The sequence below is a fragment of the Macrotis lagotis genome, chromosome 6 (assembly GCF_037893015.1).
Source record: "Macrotis lagotis isolate mMagLag1 chromosome 6, bilby.v1.9.chrom.fasta, whole genome shotgun sequence".
Lineage (NCBI taxonomy): Eukaryota > Metazoa > Chordata > Mammalia > Peramelemorphia > Peramelidae > Macrotis > Macrotis lagotis.
Window position 1 is genome coordinate 90,054,947 of NC_133663.1, and position 23,986 is coordinate 90,078,932.

Here is a 23,986-nt window from a genome sequence, read left to right on the forward strand (position 1 = left end):
ATTCCATGACTCTCTTGTCTAACAAAAGAAAGTAAACAAATTTATCTGTGAAGATTTTTTTTGTTGTAGTTGAGCACTAAATTAGCTTTGACATTTACTAGCTATTTGACACTGAATTCTTAATTCTTCTTATTTAATTCCTCAAAGCTCAGTTTCTTCTGTAAAATAATGGTCATAGAACTTTCTTTGTCTCTAAGGTTATCAGGAAGAAAGTACTTTGTAAAACCTGAAAATACTGTATAACTGTGACATTATTTATTACATGCATCCTTATATAAAGAATGTTGATTAATAATGGACAGTGTTGATGAATCACAGACTGTTACAGTTGGAAGGGATCTCAGAACTCATCAAACTCTTACTGGAATAAAGATTGTTTATAGGATTCCCCTCAAAAGTGATCTCTCAAGCTTTATGAAAAAATTTTAGTAAAAGAGAACCCATGACTTCCTGAGACAGCTCTTTTGAACAGCTCTAATAATTAGACAGTTTTTCCTTACACTGAGCCAAAATTATGTCTCTCTTACTTCCACCCATTGTTTCTAGTTCTGCTTTCAAGGGCCAAGCAAAATAAATTTGCACCAAATTTAATCCTTTTTCCAAGTGACAACCCTTCAAATGCTAAAACACAGCTATAATATGCCTCTAAGTCTATTCTTCTTCAGCAACATTCCAGTTTTTTTTTAGGTTTCTTTTTTTTTTTGCAAGGCAAATGAGGTTAAGTGGCTTGCCCAGGGCCACATAACTAGGTAATTATTAAGTGTCTGAGACCGGATTTGAACCCAGGTACTCCTGACTCCAGGGCCGGTGCTTTATCCACTGTGCCACCTAGCTGCCCCCAATATTCCAGTTTTCTTTAATGGATTCTCCTATGATCTATCTTTGGACATGATCATCTCATCAATGGCCTTCCTAAAAGGTGACATCCAGAACAGAACATAATGAAAATATGATCTGATTTAGAACTATCACCTCCTGATATCCTGGTTATTGGGCCTCTCTTTGTTTAGTTTAAGATTGTCTTAGCTTTTTTTGTCAACCAAATCATATTATCGATTCATATTGAACTTGTTATCCACAGAGATAAATTGTTGGCTAATATTGTCTCCCCTATCTTATACTAGTGAGGTTGAATTTTTTGAATTCAAGTGAATTACTTATGTGATGTCATCAATGCAAGGAATGCTTGCTGTGGAAACTCCTTATTTCAATGTTGATTAGAAAAGTCTGTAACTTTTAATCTTAAGAGTTGCTTGGGCTGCTGTCGTGTCAGAGGCAATTTGAACCCAAGCCTTCCTGATACCAAGGCCTACAGTACTCCAAACTGCCTTTTCATCCATATAAATTCTTATTTTATTAGATGTAGCCCAATAATCTAGCTTACAATCTTTTTTGGATTCTGCTACTCAGTGTATTTAGCTAACTCTTAGTTTTGTGTCATTTGAAAATTTGATAAACAAGCCATTTAATGTTTTTATCTGAGTCATGGTTAAAAATATTGAACAACCCAGTGTTAATTTAGTTCCCTAGAGGTACTATACTGGATATGTTCCATTGTTCAACCATTAATGTCTAATAAATGGGTCAAGTCATTCAACCAGTTGGAAATTTGTCTATTTTGTCTGACCTACATCTCTGTCTTTTTTCACAAGAATAGGATGACTTTGTTAAATGGTTTGCTAAAATCTATAGTATTTTCCTGTTACAATATTCTGCTCTATCCATAAAGAAATTAGGTTAGCCTGGCATGACCATGTTCTTGATGAAACATCCTGATTCTTTGTGATCCCTACTTTCTTTTCTAACCACTCCTTTTGTAATATATTGCAAAAAACTTGCCAGTAATTGAATTAACCTTCAAAGCCTATAATTTGCAGACTCCTTTCTCTTTCCTTTTTGGGAAAAAATTTGCTCTTCTCTCATCCTGCAATACCTTCCTCACAATCCATGATTATTCAAAGTTCATTAATAGTAGCTGAACAATCACATCTGCCAGTATTTTTTTTAGTACAATCACTTGGGTCTGTTGACCTGAATTCATCAAGGGCAGCTACATGTTCTCTTCCTATTTCCTTACTTATCTTTGAGCTTCAACTCCCTTATAAACAATTTTTTTTCATTTCTTTTCCTTCCAAGATCATTCTTTGGGAAGAGAAAAACAGTAGAAGTGAACAAGTCTTATCCTTTCACCATGTTGAATTTTCCCTGTTTCATCCATTTTGATCAAAGAGTGGTTCTATCCTTCTTTTGGTATTCCTCTATTTTGGGGGGGTTTATTTTGTTTATTTTTTAGGTTTTTGCAAGGCAAATGAGGTTAAGTGGCTTGCCCAAGGCCACACAGCTAGGTAATTATTAAGTGTCTGAGACCGGATTTGAACACAGGTACTCCTGACTCCAGGGCCAGTACTTTATCCACTGTGCCACCTAGCCACACCAAGTATTCCTCTATTTTTAATCTGGCTAAACAAGAATAATAAAAACCCTTTTAAGTAATCTATTCATATCTTCAATTATAGTTTTGTAAAAGTTAGAGAATGCATTTCTTGTATCAATCCCTTATAAGGGTGAATGTTTAACATGAAAATGTAATTCAGTATTGCATCATATGAAATGACAAATATAAGGAATTCAGAGAGCATGGTAAAGTTTGTAAAAACCTATATAGGATGATGAAAGCAGAGTCAGAAAAACAGCATACATATTCTTGGTGTTTACAGACCCCCACATTAATCCCCTTCTATCCTCCATGAGATTGCCACATGGTTCACAATCTTTTTTCCCCTCCTCAAGTCTTTCCCTCACACTACCAGACTTTAGCATACACACTGACTCTTCCTCATACACCAAAACCACTCAGTTTCTACTTCTACTCAGTTCTCATGACTTATATCTCTACCTTACCTTAGCCACAGACAAAGATGGTCAAACCCTTGAACTTGCCATCATCCACAAATGTACCACCTCCTTTTCAAGAACTTCCAAATCCCCCTATTTGACTATAATTAATTGGCTTTTCACCTCTTCCTCTGCTTTCCCCTGTCAAACCTTAGTCTGCCTACACTGTGACCTCCAATTCTTTGATGCCTCAATTCTCTTTCCTTCACTAACTGCTCTCTCTCCTTTTTTCCCCCAACCTTGACCCCTTGGTGAGTCAATTCAACTCTACACTGTCCTCTTCTTAAATCCCTAGTCCCTTTATCATTTCACCAATTGTGTCCTGCTAAGCCTCAGCCTTGGATCACTCCCACTATTTGCTGCCTTTGTTCCTGAACATGTGCTGCTGACCAAAAGTGGAGAAAAATATGTTACCATTCTGACTAGGTCCATTATAAATTTATGTTGCACAATCTCATTGCTGGTAGGCAATGTAACAAGTCACTATCACATTCTCTTCACTGGTTCTTCCAAACTTTTTTTGTCCCTCTTCAAATATCCCATGGTTTCCTCTCCCTCAGCCTTCTCAGCTAAGAGATTTGTCATATATTTTTACAGGAAAATTGTGACCATTTGCCTTGATCTCCTTCTCCCTTCTTCCTTATCTCAAATCACATAAGCCTTTTTTACACTATCTTCTCTTTTACCTTACATGATTAAATGGGTTTACTCCTCTCCTAGGAGTATTCTTCAATAAATGTCTCCTATTATTTCTGCACTTTTACTTATTTTTCAATCTCTCCTCATTTACTAGCTCCTTTTCTTCTGCCTACAAATACAACCTCCTCCATCCTGAAAAAGACCCTCACTTAGTCCATCATTCATCACTATTATCCTATCTCTTCTGCCTTTTGTGGCTAAACTCCTTGAAGAGAATTTCTATAATAGTGCTTTCACTTTCTCTCTTATTTGTCTCTTCTTAATCCTTTGCACTCTTGCTTCTAAATTTATCATTCCACTGAAATTGCTCCATCCAAAAGTTAACAGGAATCTCTTTAATTGACATATCCAGTGATCTTTTTTCAATCCTCATTCTCTTCTGTCTCCCTGAAGCCTTTAACACTGTTGATCACTCTCTCCTCTGATATTATTTTCTCTCTAGATTTTTCTGGGCATCTCTGTCTCTCCCTGTCTGTCTGCTTCTCTCTCTCTCTCTCTCTCTCTCTCTCTCTCTCTCTCTCTCTCTCTCTCTCTCTCTCTCTCTCTCTCTCCCTCCCTCCTCCTGACTCTCTGACTGCTCCTCTTTTTCTAAAATCTTTATCCAGATCATGCCCTTTTCTCTTCTCACTCTATACTACTTCATTTTGTGATCTCATCAGCTGCCATGGACTTAATTATCATCTATATGCTGAAAATTTTCAAATCTATCTTTTTTCCCCCTCTTCCTCATTGACCCCCTGTTTAGTATTTCTAACTGTCAGACATCTTGAATTGGAAGATGAGTAGACATCTTAAATGCAACATGTCTAAAACAGAACTCTTTCCCTCTGAATCCTTCTTGTCCTACACTTTCCCTGTTATTGAGGGCAATTACATCTTTTCAGTTCTTCAGCTTCACAACATGGGTTATCCTTGATTCTTCATTATTTCTACCACTCACCCCTCCTTCATATCCAATATGTTGTGAAGGCCTGATGATTTCATCTTTGCAACATTTATCTAATATCCCCCATTCTCTTCTCTGACACTGTCACCACTCTGGTATGGACATTCATCACCTTGTACTTGGCATGTTGCAATAACTTGTTGGTGGAACTGCCTATCTCAAGTCTCTACCCATTCTAATTCATCCTCCAGTCACCAAAGAGATTTTTCTAAATTGCTGACAACAATGTCACTCCCCTACTCAATTATTTCCAGTGCTTTCTTATATCCTCTAGGATCGAGTATAAAATTCCCTGTTTGACATTCATAACCCTTCTAGCCCCTCCTACCTTTCCAGTCTTCTTATACCTTACTCCCAATACACACTCTTTGATCCAGTGACATTAACCTTTTGGTTGTTATACTTAGTAAGATATTCCATCCCTCAGCTACGGGCATTTTCTCTGACTGTTCTCTATGCTTGGAATACCCTTTATCTTCATCTCCTTTTACTGGCTTCCTTTAAGTCCCAACTAAAGTCCTACCTTTTATAGTAAAACTTTTCCATCTACAGTTACCTCTTTCATATCACAACTTTCCCTATTGAGTTTTTTTTTTTTTTACACCAAGAGTTGGCATAAGAATTTAAATGGAAATTTTGGGGGAGTTTTGTGGAAGCTGCAAATGACACTTGAAGGCTAGTTAGATGACACAGAAAAAGTTTAGAAATTCAAGAATGTGTAAAATATATGTACAGCATTGTATAATATCAACCCAAATTTTACAATAAGGTACTGTAAAAATCCCATTAAAAAAAGAAAAAAATCAGATTTCTTCTCTGATATGGAGGCTAAAAAAATTTTATGCAGATTTTCCAGATTGTGGTAGCACTGCACCCTTAACTTCTGTGATGTGGAAGGGATAACTATACTCTTAATTCTAGTGCCTTTTTTTCTGTTGATTATTTCCAATATATCCTGCATGGAGCTTGTTTTGTACACATTTGTATGTTTGTTATCTCTTTGAGGTCCTTGAAGATAAGAAGGCTGTCTGTCTTTTGCCTCTTTTTATATTCCCAGTGCTTAGCACAATGCCTGGCTTAATTAATTAGTACTTAATAGTAGTATTGATTGACCACACAACAAATGCAATAATGTAAATGAAAATACTAAAAGGAAGATGAATTCAGATGAAATGCAATAATCAATTTTGGTTACAGGAAACAATGAAATACTTCTCAATGGGGATAGGGGGAAAATATAAGTGCTGAATTCTGCTTAAACTGTCAGGAGCAGTCATTTGTTGGTTGGGTTTATTTAATTTCTTTGGTATAAGGGAGTAATCATTATTGTGGAGCAAGTATATCAAGAAATGACTCTGGGGGGTGGCTAGGTGGCACAGTGGATAGAGCACTGGCCCTGGAGTCAGGAGTACCTGGGTTCAAATCTGGCCTCAGACACTTAATAATTACATAGCTGTGTGGCCTTAGGCAAGCCACTTAACCCCATTGCCTTGCAAAAAAAAAAGAAAGAAAAAGAAAAGAAATGACTCTGGTTCAAAAGAAAAAAAGGGATCAATAAAATGTTTAAAATTTAATTCAGTTAAGACATTTTTTTTCAGGAGTCTAGGTTTAGGCAATATTATTTAGGTCTTTAGGGTCTTGATGAACTAACTTAATAGAAGGATAGAATCTGGACATTTTTGAAGAATAGATAAGTAATACATTTCTTAAACTCTTCTAAACTCCAGATTTCTTGAGTGAGCCTTTGACTGGTACTAACTCACATTTGATTTATGATTGTATTAACTAACAAGCTGTAGTGCAGATTGCCTATTACTGTTTGTAAAATGGACTTTAAATACCAGATGTGAAAGTTTAAGAACCTGATTTGTTTGACCACACAGATGGCCAACTGATTTCATCATAGAGGTAGATTATAGGCAGTAGGAGCCCATTTTTTCCTTAAAAAAACAAGAACTTTGAATCTTCTTAGGATTTTGTGTATATATACTTGGGAAAGATCCTGGAGCTCTATGCCATTTATTACAGGGGAGAATTGACTTTAGCACAAAAGACTTTTAGGGAGGTTCTGCTATCAAACCCCCTCAATCATAAAAGAACCTATAGAATATATGATTGTATGTGGCCTTAGGAAAGTGGCTTCAACTCTCTAGTCCTCAAACAGATGAGATTCTTTATCCATCAAATTGAAAACATCCATAGCAGCACTTTTTGTGGTAGCAAAGAATTGGAAATAAAATGGACACCCATTGTGTATGGAGTGGTTGAACAAACTGTGGTAGATGATTGTAATGGAAACTAAGGTGCAGCAAGAAATGATGACTATGAGAAACTGGGAAAAACATGAAAAGACTTTCATAAATGAATGCAGAGTGAACTAAACAAGAAGAGAACATTATATATAATAACTACTACAATTCAAATAAAAAGAATACTCAAAGGAAGCTGAATCTAGATTGCCATGCCTAATAGGGAATAGACAACTAAATCTAACTCCTCCTGGTAGGATGGAGAATATTGTATATACTGTTAGACATGATTTACAGAGACCATGGTTAGTCCATTGGTTTTGTTTAATTGTTCTTTGTTGAAAAGGGTGAAGGTGGAAATAGATTATATCTGGGAATCTGGGAATGATTATAATGTAAAAATAAGCATTATTGATAAAAGCACTTATTTTTTGTTTGTTTTTGTTTTTTGTTTTTGTTTGTTTATTCTTTAGTTTTTTTGCTAGGCAATGGGGTTAAGTGGCTTGCCCAAGGCCACACAGCTAGGTAATTATTAAGTGTCTGAGATTGGATTTGAACCCAAGGTACTACTGACTCTAGGGCCAGTGCTTTAACTACTGTGCCACCTAGCTGCCCCTCAAAGCACTTATTTTTAAATGGAAGTGTTGGACTAGACTATTTCCAAGGATTCTTTTAGTTCTAACAGCCCTAGCATTTAACTTCTACATCTACTAAAATGATTAAGATGAATTCTTTTATTTATTTTTTTTTTTTAGTATTTTCAAGGCAATGGGGTTAAGTGACTTAGCTAAGGTCACCCAGCTACTAAGTATCAAGTATCTTAGATCAGGTTTGAACTTAGGTCCTCCTGACTCCAGGGCCAGTGCATTTATCCACTGCACCACCTAGCTGCTCCCAATTAACTTTTTAAAATAGGGTTATTTAAGATTATCTTCTTAAATGCTGGGAAATGCATATAAAAATATAATAATTTTAGTTTCGGTGAGATAGATGTTGAGCTGTTCCTTCTGAAAGTAACTAACTAGCCAATAAATCCTAAGACATTTCCCAGAGATAATGTCAGAATCAAGAAGGTGATCTTTGAGGGTAGCAACTCATATTTTATCTCTCCATATATCTATATCTATATATTTATCTTCCCTAGTAGCTATCACAATGTATCTTCTCTATAGCAGTTGTACTTTGATCTTGAAGAAGACCCATGACATCAGGAAAGTGATGTCATGACTTTCACATTCAATAAAGTGAGGGGGTGTTGGCAAAGATGCCATTCTCATATGAACCCAGCGATCTGACATAGTAATATTAGGATGACTAGTGATCAATGGGAGACTTTGACCTTTTAGAGTTAAATCTTTCCCATATCATTGAAGCTTTTCAGTAGTATGGTATTGTTAGGGAACATTTTCACAGTAGGGTAAAGTTAATCCATTTCTTGATGGTCTAATTTTATGGCAGCAAACTTGCAGTAGTATACTCCCCCCAGAACTTTAGTTTCCCAGAAGCTGCCTGGCAGGTTGTGGGAATAATGCCACTAGTCAGCATCATTTATGGTCAGAACTATGATGATATCTGATCATCTTCCCTAGGATTTAGCAGATATTTTATCTATATAGAATAGATGCTCATTAAATGCTTTTTGAGCTAGTAAAAAAGTTTTATCTTCTCTATCAGGATATGAACACATTTCACCTAGTAACAATACTAAGTTCATTGAGATAGAAATTGAAAAATGGGAGGCTAGGACATAGGTTGTTTTGGTACCATTCAAGATTGGAATTCCATCTATCATGAGACCATTCCTGTAAATTCTTAATTTCTCAACAGTCTGGTATTATGGGCTATATACTAGTTATATGGTTTGGTTTATAGATAGTTCTTGTCTGTCCAGCCCAAATCTTATTATAGATTGTTGGATACTGTGGCTAATATGTAGTCTTTTTTTTTTTTTTCTTAGGTTTTTGCAAGGCAAACAGGGTTAAGTGGCTTGACCAAGGCCACACAGCTAGGTAATTGTGTCTGAGATGGGATTTGAACCCAGCAACTCCTGACTCCAGGGCCGGTACTTTATCCACTATGCCACCTAGCTGCCCCAATATGTAATAGTCTTAACTAAGTTCTCAGTCATTCTGTCAACATGTCCTCCAGAATCACTGAAGTCCAGTGGCAAGACAAAGTCAAAATGACATACAAAATTAAGAATAGATGGAAGGTATTCTCTTTTTTTTTATTTAATTAATTAATTTTGAATTTTACAATTTTCCCCCTAATCTTGCTTCCCTCCCCCCAACCCCCACAGAAGGCAAATATGTTGGTCTTTACATTGTTTATGGAAGGTATTCTTAAAGAGGCACTAGCAGCTGGGTGACTGAAAAAGGCTACTTATAGGAAATGGGATCTGAGTTCAACCTCAGGGATTTTAAGAATCAGAGATGAGAAGGAAGAACATTCTAGGTATTGAAGATAGCCAAAGGTATGGAGATGGGACATGAAGCATGGTATGTGAGGAAGAATAAGTAAATGGGTATGACTGGAGAAAGTAAGCAAGTAATAAATGGAGAAGATTAATATATTAAAGATTGGAAGGTCAGTATGGGGTCAGGTTGTGAAGAGATTTAAATGCCAAATAATTTATATCTGAGTTTGGAGGTAATAGGGAACTATTGGAGTTTATTGAATAAGAGGAGATGGGGTGGAAGATGGGGAGAAACATTCTTAGATTTGTGCTTTGGGAAAACCACTTTGTTGACTTTGTGGAATATGGGTTGGAATAGGGAGAGAACTGAGGAAGAGAGAACAATTAGAGGGTTCTTGCAACAGTATAGGTATGAGGTGATTAGGGCTTGAAAGTGGTGGCTGTGTGAGTAGAGAGAAGGAAGATTTTTGAGAGATGTTATAGAGAAAGAAATAACAAGATTGGTTGCTGATTGGATATGTGGGGTAAGGAAGATTAAGGAATTGAACAGTAGTAGCTCTGCAACTATACTCCCCACAGAACTCAAAGACTTTTATTTCCTGAAAGCTGCCTGGTAGGTCCTGAAAATATTGTCACTGAATCACTAGTTAGCATCATTTATGGTCAGAACTATATTATCTAATCATCTTCCCTAGGACTCAGCACAGTATATTGTATAGAATAGGGGCTCATTTAGGTGTTAGGATGATTATGCTTTAATCTCATCTGCTCCTTTTACCATATATTAGTTTAGGAAATAGAATCCTGCTTTTTTGATGAAAAGATAGTATACACAGAGTTTTGACAACATAGAAAGGAGGAAGGGTAGAGCTAAGATGAAAGAGGGCAGTCAGGAAACTGAGCTTTTACCAATTTCCCTTTAAAATAACTTTAAATGAAACCTCTCTAAACAAAGTCTTCAGTGAGAACCCATAAAAAGATGGATTAAAATGATTTTCGAGTCTAAGATATCTTGGAAGGACTTTGGGAAAAAGATATCACTTGGGTAAAGGCAGGTGCATCCCAGTGCAGGTAGGGAGCCAAGAAGCCAGCAGGAAGTTCTTAGCCACAGGTCAGATCAGTACCTGAGGCTCTCAAGTCCTGGCTCAACTCAGTTGGCTAGCAGTACATCAGGCTAGCAGTGAGGGCCTCAGCCCCAGAGCAGAAGATATATTGTGGTTCTGTTTCTGTGCAACAGGCAGGACTGGGTCAGTCTACCAGGACTGGGTCAGTCTACCACAGTTCAGGGAGCAAGTTGTAAGCAACTGAGACCCTAGTGCGGAAAACCAGTGACCAGACTCCTGGTCCATAGCACAAGAAGCTTGGGACTGTGCCCCTTGAGCCTCAACTTTAAAAAATGAATTAAAAACCACAAAGAACCCTAACCAAAGAAAGCTACTATGGAAGCAGAGAAAATAAAAACACCATCTCAAAAGAGGAAAACACTGTCAAACTGTCTACATGTGAAATCTCAAAGGGGATTATGAATTTGTCTCAAGTTCAAAATGTTCTCTTAGAGGAACTCAAAAAGGATTCTAAAAATCAAGAGTAAAAATTGGGAAAAGAAATGAGAGTTATGCAGGAGAATTATGAAAAAATCAACAGCTTGGAAAAAGAAGCACAAAAATTGAATGAAGAAAAACATTTCTTAAAAAACAGAGTTGTTGGGGCAGCTAGGCGGCATAGTAGATAGAGCACTGGCCCTGGAGTCAGGAGTACTTGAGTTCAAATAAGGCCTGAGACACAATAATTACCTAGCTGTGTGGCCTTGGGCAAACCACTTAACCCCATTTGCCCTGCAAATACCTAATAAAAAATAGAGCTGTCCATATGGGAAAAAATCCATTGAAGAAAAAAAAACCTTTAAGAGTAGAATTGTCCAAATGGAAAAGAAGATACAAAAAACTAATTGAAGAAAATAAATCCTTAAAAAATTAGATTTGGGCAAATGGAACCTATTGAATCTATAAGACATCAAGAATATATTAAATAAAATCAAAAGACAGGAAAAAAGAAGAAAATGTAAAGTATTCCATAGAAAAAACAATTGATTTAGAAAATAGATTTAAGACAGTTAATTTAAGAATTATTGGACTACTGAAAGCCATGAATTAAAAAAAAAAGAGCCTGAAAAATATCTTTCAGGAAATTATCAAGGAAAGATTGTCCTGTTATCCTTGAACAAGAGGGTTATATAGTCCTTAAAAGAATTCAATGATCACCTCCTGAAAGAGATCCTAAAATGAAATCTTCAATGAATATTGTAGTTAAATTCCAGAATTATCAACTCAAGGAGAAAAATACTGCATGCATCCAGGAAACAATTCAAATAACAAGAAGTCACAGTCAGGATTATGCAAGATTTTGCAGCTTTAACATTAAAGGTTAAGAAAACCTGGAATATAATATTCAGGAAGGCAAAGGAGTTTGAATTGCAATCAAGAATCAACTACCCAGCAAAATCAATCATAATTTTTTTTTGGGGGGAAATATGGACACTCAATGAAACAGGGGACTTTCAAACTTTTCTGATAAAAAAATTAAAGTTGAACATAAAATTCAATCTTCAAAAAAACCCCCCAAGAGATACATAAAAAGATAAATGGGAAAGAAAAAACATGTTATTCATTAAGATTAAACATTTTACATCCTTATATAGGAAGATAATATTTGTAACTCCTGAGAACCATATTTCTACTAGGATAGTTAAAAGGAGTATACTTAGACAGAGGGTGTGGGTATAAGTTGATTTTGATGTGATGATATTAAAATAAAACAGGCATAAAAAAGCATTATTCTTGGAGAAGGGGAAGGCAGAATAGGGTAAATCACATCACATGAAGAGGCACAAAGGACTTATTTTGATGGAAAGAAGGGAAGGGGGTGAGCACTGATTGAATCTTGTTCTCATCATTTGGTTCAAAGAGGGAATAAATATACTTCCAATTGGGTTTAGAAATTTCTTATCTACAGTGAAGTAGGAGGGGAAGGGGGAAAGAAAGGGAAGGAGGATATGATAGAAGGGAGGACAGATTGAGGGAGGTGGTGGTCAAAAACAAAATTCTGGTGAAAGGATAGGGTGAAAGGAGAAAGAACAGTATAAATGAGGAAAAATGGAATGGAAAGAAATACAGAGTTAGTAATCGAAACTGTGAATGTGAATGAAATGAACTCTCCCCCAAACTGGAAACAGATAGGAGAGTGAATTAAAAACCCAGAATCCTATAATATGTTGTCTCCTCAGAAACACATTTGAAGCAGAGAGATGCACACAGAGTGAAGGTAAAACACTTCAGATGAAGTAAAAAAGAGCAGACAATGCAAAAGCAAAACCAAACCTAATTTAAAAAGATAGGACAGAAACTACATCTTGTGAAAAGGTACCTTAGACAATAAATTAATATCAATGTTAAATATATATGCACCATGTAGTATAACATCAAATACTTAAAGGGGAAGTTAAGTGAGTTACAGGAAGAAATAAACATCAGAATTATAGTAGTAGGAGACCTCAACCTCCCTCTCTCAGAATTAGATAAATCTAACCTCAAAATAAATAAGAAAGAAGTTAAGGAGTTGAATAGAATTTTAGAAAAATTATATATGATAGACCTCTGAAGAAAACTGAATAGGAATAGAAAGGAATATATTTTCTTTTTTTTAAATGACTTACTACTTTTATTTTTATGTATTTATTTTTAATTTAAGAAAGGTTTTATTTATTTTAAGTTTTATAATTTTACCCCAAATCTTGCTTCCCTTCCCCCCCCACTGAAGGCAGTTTGTTAGTCTTTATGTTGGAATATACCTTTTCTCAGAGGTACATGACACCTGCACAAATTATTAGGGCATAAAAACTTCACAATAAAATGCAGAAAGGAAGACATATTAAATGCTTCTTTGTCAGATCATGATGCAATAAAAATTACATGTAATAAAGGGTCATGGAAAGAGATACTAAAAGTTAATTAGAAAATAAGTGAAAACCTAATCACAAACAATGAGTGGGTCAAACAACAAATCACAGAAACAATAATTTCATCCATGGGAATGACAATAAATAGACAACATACCAAAACTTATGGGTTGCAGCCAAAGTTGTCCTTAGGGGAGTTTTATAACTCCAAATGCATACATGAATAAAATAAAAAAAGAGTTCAATGAATTAGACATGAAACTAAAAGAGCTTAAAAAAAGAACAAATTTAAAATCTTCATATAAAGACCAAAGTAGAAATCCTAAAAAAAAAAATGAAAGGATTAATAAAATTGAAAGTAAGAAAATTAGCAAATAAAACTTAAGAATTGGTTTTTTTTTAAAAAAACCCCCAACAAAATAGATAAACCTTTGGTTAATTTGATTAAAAAAATAAAACCAGGTTACAGTTTCAAAAATGGAAAGGACGAATTCACTACTAATAAAGAGGAAATAAAAACAATAATTTGGAGCTATTTTGCTTACCTGTATGTCAACAAATCTGACAATCTAAATGAATGGATTTATATTTACAAAATTATAAATTGTCCACATTAACAGAAGAGGAAATAAAATACTTAATTCTGTTTCAGAAAAAGAAATTAAACAAGCCATCCATGAACTCTCTAAGAAAAAAATCTCTAGGGCCAGATGGATTTTCAAGTGAATTTTACATACTTTAAAGAACAATACTACATAAACTATTTGAAAAATAGACAAAGAAGGAATCCTACCCAATTCATTTTATGCCACAAATATAGTACTGATATCTAAACCAGGAGGAACCAAAACCCAAGAAAGCCAATTAAAGACCAATTTCCCTAATGCATATTAATGCAAAATTTTGAATATTAGCAAAGAGATTACCACAAGTTATTACTAGAATAATATACTATGAAGAATGCAGTCATGATTCAATATTAGGAAAATAATCAGCATAATTGATCATTTCAATAACAAAACTAACAGAAATCATATATTTTTTCAATAGATGCTGAAAAAGCTTTTAACAAAATATAACACTCATTCCTGTTAAAAACAGAGAATATTAGGAATAAATGGATTTTTCCTTAAAATGATGATTTTGTAAAATAATTAGCAAGCATTATGTGTAATGGGGATAAGCTAGATCACAATAAGATCAGGGTGAAACAAAGAAGCCTATTATCATCACTATTATTCAATATTGTACTATAAATGTTAACTTTAGCAATAAGAAAAGGAAAAAAGGCATAGAATAGACAATGAGGAACTAAAACCCTTACTCTTTGCAGATGATATAATGGTATACTTTGAGAATCTTAATCACCTAAAAAACTACTTGAAACAATAACTTTAGCAAATTTGTAGGATATAAAATAAACCTATATAAATAATCAACATTTCTTTATATTACCATCAAAACCCAGTGGCAAGATGTAGAAAGAGAAATTCCATTCAAAGCAACTGTAGACAACAAAAAATATTTGGGAGTCTACCTGCCAAGACAAACCCAGGAACTATATGAATACAATTATAAAACACTTTTTACATAAATAAAACCAGATCTAAATAACTGGAAAAATAACAACTGCTCATGGGTAGACTGAGCTTATATAATAAAAATGATAATACTATCTAAATTAATCTATTTATTCAGTGCCATACCAATCAAAATACCAAAAATAGAGTTAGAAAAAAATAATTACAAAATTTATCAGAACAAAAGGTCAAGAATATCAAAGGAATTAATAAAAAAAAAATGGAAAGGAAGGTGACCTAACTATTTTCCAGATCCAAAACTATTTTATAAAGCAATTTAAAGCAATTATCAAAAGCATTTGAAACTAGCTAAGAAATAGAGTGGTGATCAATAGAACAGGTTAGGTTCACAAGACACAGAAGTAAATAACTATAATAATCTCCTATTTGATAAACCCAAAGACTCCGGACAAAACTTCTGGTAATTCTAGAAAATAGTATGGCAAGAAACAAGGTGTAGACTAACATCTCATACTCTATACCAAGATTAGGTTGAAATGGATACATGATTTAGTCGTAAAGGGTGATATCATAAACCAATTAAAAAAGCAAGGCTTGTTTATCTGTCAGATCTGTGAAGGGGGAGAAGAATTAATGACCAAACATGAGATAGATAATATTATGAAATGCAAAATGGATAATTTTCATTACAGTAAATTGAAAAAGTTTTGAATAAACAAAACCAGTAAAACTAAGATTAGAAGGAAAGCAGAAAGCTGGGAAATAACTTTTTATAGCCAGTATTTCTGATAAAGGCCTTGATTTCTAAAATATATAGAAAATTGTGTCAAATTTATGATAATACAACTTATTCCCCAATTGATAAATTGTGAGGGACTATGAATAGGCAGTTTTCAAATGAAGAAATTAAAGCTATATACACTTTAAATCACTATTAATTAGAGAAATGGAAGTTAAAATAACTCTGAGGTACCACATCATACTTATCAGTTTGACCTATATGATAAAAAAGGAAAATGATCAATGTTGGAGGGGATGTGGGAAAACTGGGCTAACCCTAACCCTAACCCTAACCCTAACCCTAACCCTAACCCTAACCAATGCATTGTTGTTAGAGTTGTAATCTGATCCAGTCATTCTGGAGTGCAATTTGGAATTAGGCCCAAAGGGCTATAAAACTGTGTATACCCTTTGATCCAATACCACTACTAAGTCTATATCCTAAAGAGATCATAAATAAGGGGAAAAGACCGCTATATACAAAAATATTCATAGCAACTCTTTTTGGGGTGGGCAAAGAATTGGAATTTAAGAGAATGCTCATCAAGTGGGGAATGGCTGAACATGGTATATGAATGTGATGGAATACTATTATTGTGTAAAAATTCATGAACTTACTTAAAATGATACTGAGCCAAGTGAGCAGAACCAGGAGAACATTGTACACAGTAACAGCAACACTGATGATCAACTATGAAAGACTTAGCAATACAGTGATCAAAGACAATTCTACAAGATTTGCGATGGAAAATGACATCTGCATCCAGAGAAAGAACTGGGGAGTCTGAATGCAGACCAAAGCATATTATTTTCACTTTTCAAAATTTGTTTTTGTTTTTTCTTTTTCAAGGTTTTTCCTTTTTGTTCTGAGTCTTCTTTCATAGCATGACTAATAAGGGAAATGAGTAACATGATTATTCATGTGTAACTTATATCAGATGACTTGCTATCTTAAGTGGGGGGGGAGGAAGAGGGGGAGGGAGAAAACCTTACATAAATGAATGTTGAAAATTATCTTTACTTACAAATGGAAAACAAATAAAAAGAATGTTCAACATACTGATCAGGGTACAATTTGGGATGATAAAGAATTTTCCTTAACAGATATGGAGTATATCATATTTTGATCCATCTTGAGGTAAATGTAACTTTGAAAGTAATTAGGATTAAATGATTTGACAAATAGTGAAGCATATATACTAAGCTATTCTGATAACAAGAGATCTCCCAGGGATAGGGCTGACAGGGAAACTCCCTGTAATCTACAAAATATGGAAAAACCATCCTAAGAAATTATTCAAAGAAACTTTTCACAATGATCAATATGAGAAGACAATGTCTAAAGAAGAAGTTCACAGAACCCTGAAATGGAAGCACTAAAAATTCAAGTCTTTCAATTAGAGTATAATAAAGACATCATCCTTGTGGTGTCATTGGTCTTCTGAGAAAGAAGGATCTACAAGTAGTTCCAACATTACTACAAGAAGCAAATGCAGCAAACTTCATGAAAACAGCAGTGATATACCAAGGGATATCAATGAGAATTACTGTTGATTTCTTAAGGAAGATTAGGAATGATTGAAGAAATGAGATTATAACAGATATAATATTAAGAAGCATTGGTAGCAAATCAGCAAAATTTAGCTTGCCACGTGAAAACAAGAAGATATTTATGAAGCATTTAAACTTCAAAAAGTTCAGAAATCCTTTTGCATTTCAAAAGAATTTCAAAGACAGGCCTTCTAACCCTAAAGACAGGTACTAAAAGTGATTTATACTTTTCATATCAAGATTAGTCAATAACTAATTAAATTTAAAAAAAACCAGAATGTTTTATTGCCTAAATCACTAAAAATTTCAGAAACGTAAAATAAAGTTATTTTTTCATAAAGAGGAAGGAAAGAATTAAAGAAATCTGTTATTAGTTGTAAATACATAAGAATTTAGATTTGGCTTGTTAATAATATTATGATAAATATAATAATTTTGAATGGTAGAAGAAAATGTAACTAAATAATAGCATTGCTAATTGGACTAACACTTTAAAAGAAAAAAAATTACAGAATGGATTAGAAGACAAAACCCAACAATGATATTTAAATGAAAACATATTTCCTAAAAACAAACTAACAGAAAACATTGGATTTAGATAGCTTTAGAATTAAGGCAGTTTAACTTAGTGGCAGGTCAGTTTTAGAATTATGAAGAGCTGAATTTAACTCCTAACTCTGACACATACTATCTACCTGACTCTGGAAAAGTCACCTAACCTTTCAATGTCCCTGAATCACAAAGAATATTCAGAATATAAAAAACCAGAACTTCAATATACTACATTTATAAGTCAGAATGCAATAAAATTAGTAGTAGTCACTCAACATAGCTTATTAATAAAATGGGGATAATAACCCTTACCTCATAGGGTGGTTGAGAATAACAAATAAAATGAAGTTATGTCAACTGTAAATTTAAAATTCTAAATAGTAAATTTTAAAGCAAGTTATTATTGTGGTAAATAACAATACAAAGACCCTATGTAGAATTGCTAGATTTCTCAATGAGAGGGGGAAGGAAGGAGGAAGGGAGAGAATTTGGAACTCAAAGTTTTAAGGATAAATGTTGGAAATTGTTTTATACATAACTGGGGGAAAATAAAATACTAATTTAAAAAGTGAAACAAAACCCCCACAACAATACAATGAATAAAAAGGGTAAACTCACATGGAAACTAACAAGTGATCCACTAAGTAATGCCTGAAGGAGAAAGGAAATTACAAAAATAATAGAATATTTAAAATCTATGGGATGTAGCCAAAACAATACTTAGAGGAAAATTCGTGGTGCTAAATGCTTGTATTAATAAGAAAGAGGAACTTCACAAGAGAAATTTGCACTGGAGTTGAACGATGCTAAAAACAGATTGGGGAAATAATGATTCATAGTTTGAATGCCTATATTAATAAGAAAGGGAATCTTACCAAGATAAATGTGCACTAGAATTAAAAAATGCTAAAAATATATTGTGGAAATAAAGGTAGAAAAGGAACAAAGTCCTACACCAACAGAAAGCAGTGATAATAACCAAAATGCTGAAATTAATATAACTTAAGATAATAAAATAATTGAAATGGTACAAGAGATGTTCTTTGAAAAAGTCTACAGAACAGTTAATCAATTAGCAAATGTAATCTTTAAAAAAAGAGAGCTCAAGTTAAATTTTGAAATGAGAAAGAGGAGGCTATAATGAGGACAAAAGAAGGGATGATTATAAAAAATTTAATTTAATATTTTGAGGCAGCTAGGTATTGCAGTAGATAGCGTATCAGTCCTGAAATTAGGACAACTTGAATTCAAATCCAACCTCAGACATTTACTAGTTGTGTGATCCTGAGAAAGTCACTTAACCCAAATTGTCTCAAAAAAACCCCACTAGGCTATAGGAATGAAAAGATTTTTCTTTAACATGACAAAACTGTATTTGAAATCACAAACTAATATCTTGTATAATGGAGAGGCAACCTTATATTTTGACACTTCTATTTGATGCCTTAAAATGTTAGTAATAAGACATTAAAAATAATAAGACTAAGCATTGATACTGAAAAAGTTTAAAATTTGGAGGATAGGAAAGCAAATATGTAAATGGTATTAAAACAAGACAGGAAGGATAGAAGTTCTATATTCTATATCTTTCCATTTGCTATTCATCCTACCACATTCCAGTAGAGACCAGTCTTTATGAAATTTGATCAAGAATATCTTCATTATGCATCTATTTGTTTAGGAAATGCTATATAGATAGGAAAAATGTTTCTTATTTATTATAGGAAACAGTAAAATAAAACCCCAATGTTATAGGAGGGAAAGAATAATTCCATACCATTTCTGTGAACCTGTCTGCACAGGCCATTCGAATTCGTTCTGGAGTTGCTGGGCTGTTCAGAATAAAGTCTTCTGTTAAACCCCTTTCCTTACGAGCTGCTGTCACTGCATCACTTATAGCAAAGAATACAGAACATCCCAGGAACATACCTGACTCACCCAGGCCCTGTAGGAAAATAGAAATTTAGAAATTTTTTATATTAAATGTTTATAAATTTTTGTTTTTAGAAATTGAGAAATTAATATACCTTTAAGAATTGTCAATGCTTGGTTCACTTCTTCCATGTCAGAATTATCTTGATTTTGTTCTTGGTGAATACAAAATTGCTTTTAACTAAGCAATAGGTGCTATCTAAGTAAGGGTTAAAGAGAGGTGTAAGGTCCATTCTTTTATGTATGGAAAGAAAGAAAATCTATTATATAGAGTCCAAATGTATACAACAAGGGTCATTACTTTCTTGATGACTCTATACATACTTGCTTATTGGTAGATTAAGGAGAGATTGGGCAGCAAGGAGGTACAGTGGATAGAGCACTGGCCCTGGAATCAGGAAGACAAGTTCAAATCCAGCCTCAGACACTAAATAATTACCTCACTGTGTGACCTTGGACAAATCATTTAATCTCATTGCCTTGCCCCCCCCCCAAAAGGAGGAGAGATTAGAGTGTATACATAATAAAATAACATGACTTCCCACTCTGCCTTGAGTACCTTATGTGTATGTATAAATCAGTATGCTAAAAACAAGATGAAATGTACTGTATGGTGTAATGGAAAAGGTACTCCTGAGTGTCAGAAAATTTATACTCTGGTCCCCTATTTATTAGCAGGATGACCAACCTCAATTTGTCTAAACCTCAATTTCTTCATCTATAGAACAGATTAATACTACATCAAGACTTATGTGCTACTTACCTTTAGAGTTATTGTGAGGATAGCACTTAGTAAATATATATATATATGTTTATTTATTTATAAATGATATAAAAATCAGTTGTTGGCAAGTTCATAAATCTATAGAATATTGGGCTAGGACCTTAGAAATACATATATATATATATATAATATATATATATATATTAAAATATATATCACTTGTTATTTTATAACTTATTTATATTATGTTAGTTTTGTTATATTGTAGTATTATAATATAACATGTTATATTATGTGTTATGGTAGAAAGAATACTCCCTTAGGAATGAGAGGACATTGACTCAAACTTCTCCTCCAACACTTATTGACATAAGGTAGTCACTTAGCCTATTGACCTTAGTTTCCTCATCTATAAAATGAAGGGTTGGTTAGATGACCTCTGGAGGCCAGCTCTAGATCTATAATCCTAGATTATAAAATATGCACATAATAACTCTTGAATTTCATTTGACCATCTGATTATATAATGAGTATTTACTTCATGCTTTCTGCTTTGCAAAGACTTCTAATACACCAGGTTAAGAATTTGAAGGCATATCTTTCTTTCTTCTTTCAGAATCTCTATTATCTTACTACCCCATATAGAAGGGAAATTGATTGAAAGTGAGAAGATATTTAGAAAAGACCGGATTCCTGTGGTCTCATGTACTGCTAAATACTTTTGGATTTGCAAAGTAAGGGGAATTGGAAGGTCTCATGTATATCCTATTCCAGAGTCCTGTTTCAGAGAAGCCTTTTTCCGCCTCCAAAACCCTAAGTATAGCTTCTGCTCTGAATGAGGGTTCATTGTAACCTAATTTGCCATCTGTACATTGCAGATCTTAAACCTTTAGTTTTACTTTCTTAGGGATGATCATGAGTTTAGGCATTTTGAAGAAAAACTTAAATAACCCTCTATCTCATTTCCCTATGAGAAGAAGCAAGCCTTTGAAGATTGTTTATAAAAACAAGGCTTTTGATGGAGTTTGGGGATACTAAGATCATGGTTATAACCAATCAAGGCTGGAGTTTGTCTATAAAAAGAGAATGTTGGCATTAACTGTAACATGTGTGATGATCATATATGAAGGACTTATCTCCTCTCAGCAATTCAGGGATCTAGGACAATTATAAAAGACTTGTGATGAAAAATACCAGAGGAAAAACTATGGAGTCTGAACACAGACCAAAGTATACTATTTTCACTTATTTAAATCTTGCTTTATGTTTTTCTTTTTTTCTATGCTTTCCCCCCTTTAATTTGTTTCTTCTTTCACAATATGACTAATATAGAAATGTGTTGAACTTGATTTTTTATGTATAACCTATATCAGATTACTCACTGTCATGGGGGAGGGGGAAGGAAGGAAGGGAAGCAGAAAAATGTGGAACTCAAAAAACTTACAAAAACCTGAATATTGAAAACTATCTTTGTGTGTAAGTGAAAAAATGAAATAAAATAATATTAAAAAAAGGATGCTGGGATGGATGCTTTCTAAGGTCCCAGCCCCAATATTCTATAGATTTATGAACTTGCTAACAACAGATTTTTATATGCCTACATTACTTTAGCTACCGGGACTATTTCCATTGTTTCTTAGAACATTACATAAGTGCTTATTTTAATCAGGAGAATATTTTACACAATAATAGCAATATTATATGATGATCAACTATGATTAACTTAGCTCTTCTTAACAATATAATGATCTGAGACAATTCTAAATGATCCATGGTAGAAAATCCTATCCATATCCAGAGAAAGAACTAATGAAATCTGAATGCAGATTGAAGCATACTATTTTTAGTTTTTTTTTAAAAAATGACTAATATGGGAAAATGTTTTACATGATTGCACATATATAACCTATATCAAGTTACTTTAGGAGGAAGGAAGGGAGGGAAGGGGAAAAAAATTAGAATTCAAAATTTTATAAACAGGGACAGCTTGGAGGTGCAGTGGATAGAGCATTGGCCCTTGGAGTCAGGAGGACCTGAGTTCAAATCTGATCTCAGACACTTAATAATTACCTAGTTGTGTGAATTTGAGCAAGTCACTTAACCCTATTACATAGCAAAAACAAAAAAAAAATTAATGATGCTTAAAACTGTCTTTATATGTAATTGGAAAAAATTATTTAAAAGAAAAAATAACATGTCATAGATGCTTACTTTAGATGAATAGATTGCCATTGGGTTCTGTGATGATGTCAGTAAGGAAACATTAAGTTCCTCTGGCACATCTGTGACTGTAGGAATTTTGTACTCATTGGGTCCTTGAGCATGTAAAACTCCTTCAGGAGAATATTTCAGTTCTTCTATTGTATAAAGTCCCAAGCCCTGAATGAATGAGCCTTCAATCTGCAAAGGGACAATTTTAAGATTTTAAATTAATATTTGTAAAACACAGTCTCAGCAACAATAACTTTTAAGATAACTTACAGATTTAAATACATTGGTACTTACCTGTCCTATATCTATGGCTGGATTTATGCTGCAACTTCCATCCATGACTATGTCAGTTCTTATGTTCTAGAGAAAAAAAATCAAAAGTTATTTTTAAAAAAACATTACATTTTAAAAGATACTTTTCTGTGAAAGAACTTTCTTTCTTCCCAGAGTCACAGCCTGAAGAGATTCCACTTTTTTGTTTTGTTTTTGTGATTCTAGCACTTATCATTAAGCCTGGAATATAATAAATGCTTAAAGAGTGCCCACTTGTTCTACTGATGAAATGAACTGAAAGCCCTATTCTGGCAGAGATTAAACCAAAAGTCAAAGCCAACTTTCATTTGCTCTAGCCTCTAATAAGGAGATGTAGATAATTCCCAGAGTGAGCTTTAAAAACTGGGATCTTATCAATAATACTCTCAGGTTTTATGATCTTCAGGTCACCAACTGGAGATCATAAGCTTTCCAGAAGGTTCTAAAGTTCATAGAGGGAGAGAAAATCTTATTTGCCTTCATTTCTCCTTTGGGTATTATATCACAGTGCTTTGCACAGAACAAATATTTAATGCAGTTTTGTTGAATTGGTTGAGTATGGTTAGGAGGATGGGACAATAGATTTAAGCAGAAAAATGATAGTATAATATTTTGGATAAACAATTTGAAAGTTATATTTAGGGGGAGGCTAGGTGGCCCAATGGATAGAGCACCTGCCCTGGAGTCAGGAGTACCTGAGTTCAAATCCGGCCTCAGACACTTAATTACCTAGCTGTGTGGCCTTGGGCAAGCCACTTGAACCCATTTCCTTGCCAATAAAAAAATACCTAAAAAAAAAAAGAAAGTTATATTTGTCAATTTAATGTATCCGATTATAAGAATGTGGAAGTTGACAAGAGTGACCAAATTCCTAGGAAGAGAGTAACTTAATGAAAGTTGCTTGAAAAAATTTTATGAAGGCTATGTAGGTCCTGAGAATGCTGAAAATTACAAAGTTGGTCAAGGATGTCAGTGTAAGTTTCTAGAGAGCAGAGATTGTTTCATTTTCTTGCCTTTCTGTCACCAGTGCTTAGCATTGCCACCAGTCCAGCACCATAGTAGGTGCTTAATAAATGATTGTTATTGGATTCGTTCAAGATTGTAATTACAGAACAATAATCAGAAGTCCAGTAGATTGCTGATCTCATCAACTGCCACACGTATATATCTGTCCATTCAGGACAATTTCCATTCCATGTTTTCTACTAGTTAGTAACAGAGGA

General features: G+C 33.9%; 1 protein-coding gene across 3 annotated transcripts in view; it reads right to left on the reverse strand.

Moving 5' to 3' along the window:
* Positions 1-23,986, reverse strand: part of LOC141491090 (aldehyde oxidase 2-like) — a 144,924-nt gene that overhangs the window by 13,037 nt on the left and 107,901 nt on the right. For 2 of the 3 annotated variants that reach the window (XM_074191678.1, XM_074191679.1), the window contains 3 exons: positions 22,746-22,811; positions 22,452-22,640; positions 19,362-19,529 (listed from right to left, as the gene is read on the reverse strand). In XM_074191678.1, coding sequence (XP_074047779.1) covers positions 19,362-19,529; positions 22,452-22,640; positions 22,746-22,811 — 423 coding nt within the window. Of the gene's footprint in view, positions 1-19,361; positions 19,530-22,451; positions 22,641-22,745; positions 22,812-23,986 lie in introns of those variants that run through there. The other variant, XM_074191680.1, reaches the window with a different exon arrangement.